At 44.8% G+C, this 8,832-nt stretch overlaps 1 protein-coding gene across 1 annotated transcript in view; it reads right to left on the reverse strand.

Annotated features, from left to right (window-relative positions):
* LOC125533179 overlaps nt 1-8,008 on the reverse strand; it is a 54,945-nt gene extending 46,937 nt beyond the window's left edge. The window contains exons 1-2 of the mRNA XM_048696926.1: nt 7,537-8,008; nt 7,147-7,444 (exon numbers count right to left, since the gene is read on the reverse strand). Of these exons, the coding sequence (XP_048552883.1) occupies nt 7,147-7,444; nt 7,537-7,869 (631 nt within the window). The 5' untranslated portion in view covers nt 7,870-8,008. The remainder of the gene's footprint in view (nt 1-7,146; nt 7,445-7,536) is intronic.
* Nucleotides 8,009-8,832: the final 824 nt, after the last annotated feature.

Genomic DNA, 8,832 nt, shown 5'->3' on the forward strand with positions numbered 1-8,832 from the left:
CCCCGTTCTCTTGAACGCTTCCACTCGTGATCTACAAGGGTATGTAGATGCACTCCTCTCTCCCTCGTTGCTAGATGACTCCATAGATTGATCTTGGTGATGCGTAGAAAATTTTAAAATTCTGCTACGTTCCCCAACAGTGGTATCAGAGCTAGGTCTATGCGTAGTTACTATGCACGAGTAGAACACAAAGTAGTTGTGGGCGTCGATATTGTCAATTTGCTTGCCGTTACTAGTCTTATCTTGATTCGGCGGCATCGTGGGATGAAGCGGCCCGGACCAACCTTACACGTATGCTTACGTGAGACCGGTTCCACCGACTGACATGCACTAGTTGCATAAGGTGGCTGGCGGGTGTCTGTCTCTCCCACTTTAAACGGATCGGATTTGATGAACAGGGTCCTTATGAAGGGTAAATAGAAATTGTCACGTTGTGGTTTTGGCGTAGGTAAGAAACGTTCTTGCTAGAAACCTATAGCAGCCACGTAAAAACTTGCAACAACAATTAGAGGACGTCTAACTTGTTTTTGCAGCAAGTGTTTTGTGATGTGATATGGCCAAAGGTTGTGATGAATGATGAATGATATATGTGATGTATGAGATTGATCATGTTCTTGTAATAGGAATCACGACTTGCATGTCGATGAGTATGACAACCGGCAGGAGCCATAGGAGTTGTCTTTATTTATTTATGACCTGCGTGTCAACATAAACATCATGTAATTACTTTACTTTATTGCTAAAGCGTTAGCCATAGTAGTAGAAGTAATAGATGACGAGACAACTTCAAGAAGACACGATGATGGAGATCATGATGATGGAGATCATGGTGTCATGCCGGTGACAACGATGATCATGGAGCCCCGAAGATGGAGATCAAAGGAGCAAATGATATTGGCCATATCATGTCACTATTTGATTGCATGTGATGTTTATCATGTTTACATCTTATTTGCTTAGAACGACGGTAGCTTAAATAAGATGATCCCTCGTAATAATTTCAAGAAAGTGTTCCCCCTAACTGTGCACCTTTGCGAAGGTTCGTTGTTTTGAAGCACCACGTGATGATCGGGTGTGATAGATTCTAACGTTCGAATACAACGGGTGTAAGACAGATCTACACATGCAATACACTTAGGTTGACTTGACGAGCCTAGCATGTACAGACATGGCCTCGGAACACAGAAGACCGAAAGGTCGAGCATGAGTCGTATAGAAGATACGATCAACATGAAGATGTTCACCGATGTTGACTAGTCCGTCTCACGTGATGATCGGACACGGCCTAGTTAACTCCATCATGTTATACTTAGATGACTGGAGGGATGTCTATCTAAGTGGGAGTTCATTGAATAATTTGATTAGATGAACTCAATTATCATGAACTTAGTCTAAAATCTTTACAATATGTCTTGTAGATCAAATGGCCCACGTTGTCCTCAACTTCAACACGTTCCTAGAGAAAACCAAGCTGAAAGACGATGGCAGCAACTATACGGACTGGGTCCGGAACCTGAGGATCATCCTCATAGTTGCCAAGAAAGATTATGTCCTAGAAGCACCGCTAGGTGACGCACCCGTCCCACAGAACCAAGACGTTATGAACGCTTGGCAGACACGTGCTGATGATTACTCCCTCGTTCAGTGCGGCATGCTTTACAGCTTAGAACCAGGGCTCCAAAAGCATTTTGAGAGACACGGAGCATATGAGATGTTCGAAGAGCTGAAAATGGTTTTTCAAGCTCATGCCCGGGTCGAGAGATATGAGGTCTCCGACAAGTTCTTCAGCTGTAAGATGGAGGAAAATAGTTCTGTCAGTGAGCACATACTCAAAATGGCTGGGTTGCATAACCGCTTGACTCAGCTGGGAGTTAATCTCCCGGATGACGCGGTCATTGAAAGAATCCTTCAGTCGCTTCCACCGAGCTACAAGAGCTTTGTGATGAACTTCAATATGCAGGGGATGGAAAAGACCATTCCTGAAGTATTTGCAATGCTGAAATCAGCAGAGGTAGAAGTCAAAAAGGAACATCAAGTGTTGATGGTGAATAAAACCACTAAGTTCAAGAAAGGCAAGGGTAAGAAGAACTTCAAGATGGACGGCAAGGGAGTTGCCGCGCCCGGTAAGCAAGCTGCCGGGAAGAAGCCAAAGAATGGACCCAAGCCTGAGACTGAGTGTTTTTATTGCAAGGGAAGTGGTCACTGGAAGCGGAACTGCCCTAAATACTTAGCGAACAAGAAGGCCGGCATCACGAAAGGTATATGTGATATACATGTAATTGATGTGTACCTTACCAGTACTCGTAGTAGCTCCTGGGTATTTGATACCGGTGCGGTTGCTCACATTTGTAACTCAAAGCAGGAGCTGCGGAATAAGTGGAGACCGGCGAAGGACGAGGTGACGATGCGTGTCGGGAATGGTTCCAAGGTCGATGTGATCGCCGTCGGCACGCTACCTCTACATTTACCTACGGGGTTAGTTTTAAACCTCAATAATTGTTATTTAGTGCCAGCTTTGAGCATGAACATTGTATCAGGATCTCGTTTAATTCGAGATGGCTACTCATTTAAATCCGAGAATAATGGTTGTTCTATTTATATGAGAGATATGTTTTATGGTCATGCTCCGTTGGTGAATGGTTTATTCTTAATGAATCTCGAGCGTAATGCTACACATATTCATAGCGTGAATGCCAAAAGATGTAAGGTTGATAATGATAGTCCCACATACTTGTGGCACTGCCGTCTTGGTCACATAGGTGTCAAACGCATGAAGAAGCTCCATGCAGATGGACTTTTGGAGTCTCTTGATTACGAATCATTTGACACGTGCGAACCATGCCTCATGGGTAAAATGACCAAGACTCTGTTCTCAGGAACAATGGAGCGAGCAACCAACTTATTAGAAATCATACATACTGATGTGTGCGGTCCAATGAGTGTTGAGGCTCGCGGTGGCTATCGTTATGTTCTCACCCTCACTGATGACTTGAGTAGATATGGATATGTCTACTTAATGAAACACAAGTCTGAAACCTTTAAAAAGTTCAAGGAATTTTCAGAGCGAGGTTGAGAATCAACGTGACAGGAAAATCAAGTTCTTGTGGTCAGATCGTGGGGGAGAATACTTGAGTCACGAATTTGGCACAGACTTAAAAAATGTGGAATAGTTTCACAACTCACGCCGCCTGGAACACCTTAGCATAATGGTGTGTCCGAATGTCGTAATCGCACTCTATTGGATATGGTGCGATCTATGATGTCTCTTACCGATCTACCGCTGTCATTTTGGGGCTATGCTTTAGAGACTGCCGCATTCACTTTAAATAGGGCTCCGTCGAAATCCGTTGAGACGACACCGTATGAATTATGGTTTGGAAAGAAACCTAAGCTGTCGTTTCTAAAAGTTCGGGGATGCGATGCTTATGTCAAGAAACTTCAACCTGAAAAGCTCGAACCCAAATCGGAAAAATGCGTCTTCATAGGATACACTAAAGAAACTATTGGGTATACCTTCTACCTCAGATCCGAAGGCAAGATCTTTGTTGCCAAGACTGGGTCCTTTCTAGAGAAAGAGTTTCTCTCGAAAGAAATAAGTGGGAGGAAAGTAGAACTTGATGAAGTATTACCTCTTGAACCGGTAAGTGGCGCAGCTCAAGAAAATGTTCCTGAGGTGCCTGCACCGACTAGAGAGGAAGTTGATGATGATGATCATGAAACTTCAGATCAAGTTGCTACTGAACGTCGTAGGTCCATGAGGACACGTTCCGCACCAGAGTGGTACGGCAACCCTGTCTTGGAAATCATGTTGTTAGACAACGGTGAACCTTTGAACTATAAAGAAGCGATGGCGGGCCCAGATTCCGACAAATGGCTGGAAGCCATGAAATCCGAGATAGGATCCATGTATGAAAACGAAGTATGGACTTTGACCGACTTGCCCGATGATCGGCGAGCCATAGAAAATAAATGGATCTTTAAGAAGAAGACAGACGCGGATGGTAACGTAACCATCTATAAAGCTCGTCTTGTCGCTAAGGGTTATCGACAAGTTCAAGGGGTTGACTACGATGAGACTTTCTCACCCGTAGCGAAGCTGAAGTCCGTCCGAATCATGTTAGCAATTGTCGCATTCTATGATTATGAGATATGGCAAATGGACGTCAAAACGGCATTCCTTAATGGTCTCCTTAAGAAAGAATTGTATATGATGTAGCCGGAAGGTTTTATCGATCCTAAGAATGCTGACAAGGTGTGCAAGCTCCAACGCTCGATTTATGGGCTGGTGCAAGCATCTCGGAGTGGGAACATTCGTTTTGATGAGATGATCAAAGCGTTTGGGTTTACGCAGACTTATGGAGAAGCCTGCATTTACAAGAAAGTGAGTGGGAGCTCTGTAGCATTTCTCATATTGTATGTGGATGACATACTGTTGATGGGAAATGATATAGAATTCTTGGAAAGCATAAAGGCCTACTTGAACAAGTGTTTTTCAATGAAGGACCTTGGAGAAGCTGCTTATATATTAGGCATCAAGATCTATAGAGATAGATCGAGACGCCTCATTGGTCTTTCACAGAGTACGTACCTTGACAAGATATTGAAGAAGTTCAAAATGGATCAGTCAAAGAAGGGGTTCTTGCCTGTATTGCAAGGTACGAGATTGAGCACGGCTCAAAGCCCGACCGCGGCAGAAGATAGAGAAAAGATGAGTGTCGTCCCCTATGCCTCAGCCATAGGGTCTATCATGTATGCTATGTTGTGTACCAGACCTGATGTAAACCTTGCCGTAAGTTTGGTAGGAAGGTACCAAAGTAATCCCGACATGGAACACTGGACAGCGGTCAAGAATATCCTGAAGTACCTGAAAAGGACTAAGGAAATGTTTCTCGTTTATGGAGGTGACAAAGAGCTCGTCGTAAAGGGTTACATCAATGCTAGCTTTGACACAGATCTGGATGACTCTAAGTCACAAACCGGATATGTGTATATTTTGAATGGTGGGGCAGTAAGCTGGTGAAGTTGCAAGCAAAGCGTGGTGGCGGGATCTACATGTGAAGCGGAGTACATGGCAGCCTCGGAGGCAGCACAAGAAGCAATCTGGGTGAAGGAGTTCATCACCGACCTAGGGGTCATACCCAATGCGTCGGGGTCGATGACTCTCTTCTGTGACAACACTGGAGCTATTGCCCTTGCCAAGGAGCCCAGGTTTCACAGGAAGACCAGGCATATCAAGCATCGCTTCAACTCCATTTGTGAAAGTGTTCAAAATGGAGATATAGAAATTTGTAAAGTACATACGGACCTGAATGTAGCAGATCCGTTGACTAAACCTCTCCCTAGAGCAAAACATGATCAACACCAGAATTCCATGGGTGTTCGATTCATCACAATGTAACTAGATGATTGACTCTAGTGCAAGTGGGAGACTGTTGGAAATATGCCCTAGAGGCAATAATAAAATGATTATTATATTTCCTTGTTCATGATAATTGTCTATTATTCATGCTATAATTGTATTATCCGGAAATCATAATACATGTGTGAATACATAGACCATAATGTGTCCCTAGTGAGCCTCTAGTTGACTAGCTCGTTGATCAACAGATAGTCATGGTTTCCTGGCTATGGACATGGTGATGTCATTGATAACGGGATCACATCATTAGGACAATGATGTGATGGACAAGACCCAAACCTAAGCATAGCACAAAGATCGTGTAGTTCGTTTGCTGTAGCTTTTCTGAATGTCAAGTATCATTTCCTTAGACCATGAGATTGTGCAACTCCCGGATACCGTAGGAGTGCCTTGGGTGTGCCAAACGTCACAACGTAACTGGGTGACTATAAAGGTACATTACAGGTATCTCCGAAAGTGTCTGTTGGGTTGGCACGAATCGAGACTGGGATTTGTCACTCCGTATGACGGAGAGGTATCTCTGGGCCCACTCGGTAATGCATCATCATAATGAGCTCAATGTGATCAAGTGGTTGATCATGGGTTCATGCATTACGGTACGAGTAAAGTGACTTGCCGGTAACAAGACTGAAGAAGGTATTAGGATACCGATGATCGAGTCTCGGGCAAGTAACGTACCGATTGACAAAGGGAATTGAATACGGGATTGATTTAAGTCCTCGACGTCGTGGTTCATCCGATGAGATCATCGAGGAGCATGTGGGATCCAACATGGGTATCCAGATCCCCCTGTTGGTTATTGACCAGAGAGTCGTCTCGGTCATGTCTGCTTGTCTCCCGAACCCGTAGGGTCTACACACTTAAGGTTCGGTGACGCTAGGGTTGTAGAGATATGAGTATGCAGTAATCCGAAAGTTGTTTGGAGTCCCAGATGAGATCCTGGACGTCACGAGGAGTTCCGTAATGGTCCGGAGGTGAAGAATTATATATAGGAAGTGTAGTTTCGGCCATCGGGAAAGATTCGGGGTCTCTGGTATTGTACCGGGACCACCGGATGGGTCCCGGGGGTCCACCGGGTGGGGCCACCCATCCCGGAGGGCCCCTCGGGCTGAAGTGGGAAGGGGAACCAGCCCATAGTGGGCTGGTGCACCCCCCCTTGGCCCCCCTGCGCCTATGGTTGGAAACCCTAGGGTGGGGGGCGCCTCCACTTGCCTTGGGGGCACTCCACCCCCCTTGGCCGCCGCCCCCTTGGGAGATCCCATCTCCAGGGCCGGCGCCCCCCTCCAGGGCCGGCGCCCCCCCAGGGGGCCTATATAAAGGAGGGGGGAGGAAGGGCAGCCGCACCCAAGCCTTGGCGCCTCCCTCTCCCCTGCTACACCTCTCCCTCTCGCAGAAGCTCGGCGAAGCCCTGCTGCGATCATTGCTGCATCCACCACCACGCCGTCGTGCTGCTGGATCTTCATCAACCTCTCCTTCCCCCTTGCTGGATCAAGAAGGAGGAGACGTCATCCGCTCCGTACGTGTGTTGAACGCGGAGGTGCCGTCCGTTCGGGACTTGGTCATCGGTGATTTGGATCACGGCGAGTATGACTCCATCATCCCCGTTCTCTTGAACGCTTCCGCTCGTGATCTACAAGGGTATGTAGATACACTCCTCTCTCCCTCGTTGCTAGATGACTCCATAGATTGATCTTGGTGATGCGTAGAAAATTTTAAAATTCTGCTACGTTCCCCAACATTGGTAACCTTTGGTAGTGGAATAGGCTCAGTTGTCTTGAAAGCATCAACTAAGTCCTTCTTCATATCTCCAAGCATGCAAAGAATAGCATCACCTGTTCGCTGCCTCTTTGGTGCTAATTCTGGAGAGACTTCAATTGGTTCTTCTAATGGCTCTGCAGCAATCTCAGCACCTGTCTTCGCACCCTCGCCATTAGCATGATCTTTTGAATATACGATACATATGGACTCCCAGTTCTTGATTACTTTGGTCTTGTAAGACTTTATCTCCTTGCTTGCCTTGTTAGCCTGCACAATAAACACAAACTTGTAAAGCTACTGCCTTGTTATTCTACATATGCAAACTACATACAGCATGTGTATTCATGATGCATGGTTACCTCCACATATTTATCCCAAACATCATTACTATCCATTGATAGCCTATTATTGGTCCAATCCCAGCTGAAACCACTTTGAGAAAGGATTTTGCTAACGACCTCATAGTGATGATCCAAAGTCCTCATCCTTCCACTTATGTTATCCTTTGTGATATCCTTATTGCACTTGTCCTTCACATTCCTTATGGCATGCGTGTACACATGTGGTTTCCATCCATTTTGGGCATGGTCACCCTTGTTGTGATGCTCAACTAAGACTTCAAGCAATGCAGCATCCATCTCATCATCCCATGTGCAGTAATTCCTCCTCCTTGTACCTACTTCTTCGGCCATGGTTCTACAAAGAGATAAAAATTGTACATAATAGAAAAAACAAATACAATATTAAGTTTGAGAAACAACATGAAACATAATGACATTCATTAGTTGCATAAAGATGATGCATATACAAAATACCACAGGCATCGTCACATTAGCCAGTAGCTAGCTATACAAAAGAACACCGCTGCTAGCTATACAAAAGAAGACCACCACCGCAGCTAGCTATACAAAAGAAGACCACCGTCGCAGCTAGCTATACAAAAGAAGACCACCACCACAGCTACAGATCATACTCTCATCCTATTCCATCTCTAGTTCTCCTTGCGCCATAAGGTACTCAGCAAACATATCATCAGCTAGTTGTTGCCTAAAGTTGGACCATTCAGTAGTGACTTGCACACTTCTAATGAAGTTGTCATCATCTGGATCATCAGTTGGCGCATTTGCTAATTAACTATCCACTTCAAGCAATAACAAATCATCCATGACATGCTGCCTATCCCTTGCAAAGTTGTGCAACACACAACAAGCACTAATAATTCGAATCTGCAATGATATTTTAGTTCATAGTAAGCAATTATCATCTCACATACTAATTTTATTTAACAACATATTTACTTTTTGTACCTGATCCTTTATGTCAAAGAAGGTTTGGGAACGCAAGATAGCCCATTTTTTTTGAACAAGCCAAATGTTCGCTCCACTACATTCCTAGCACGAGAATGGCGCAAGTTATATAACTCTTTAGCTGTTTGAGGCTGTTGTGCACTTGCAGCCCATTCTTTTAGATGATACCGAGTGGACCTGAATGGAGCTAGAAATCCTTCTCCATTGGTATAACCAGCATCAACTAAATAATATTTCCCTATATCAATATAAGTTAGTTAGCTAACAATCAAATGAAAGAAACTACATGCCAAGAGTAAGAGTCATACCCTTAGGTATAACAAAAGCATCTTGGCGGTTTGTCCTCAT

The sequence above is a fragment of the Triticum urartu genome, chromosome 1, assembly GCF_003073215.2.
Source record: "Triticum urartu cultivar G1812 chromosome 1, Tu2.1, whole genome shotgun sequence".
NCBI lineage: Eukaryota > Viridiplantae > Streptophyta > Magnoliopsida > Poales > Poaceae > Triticum > Triticum urartu.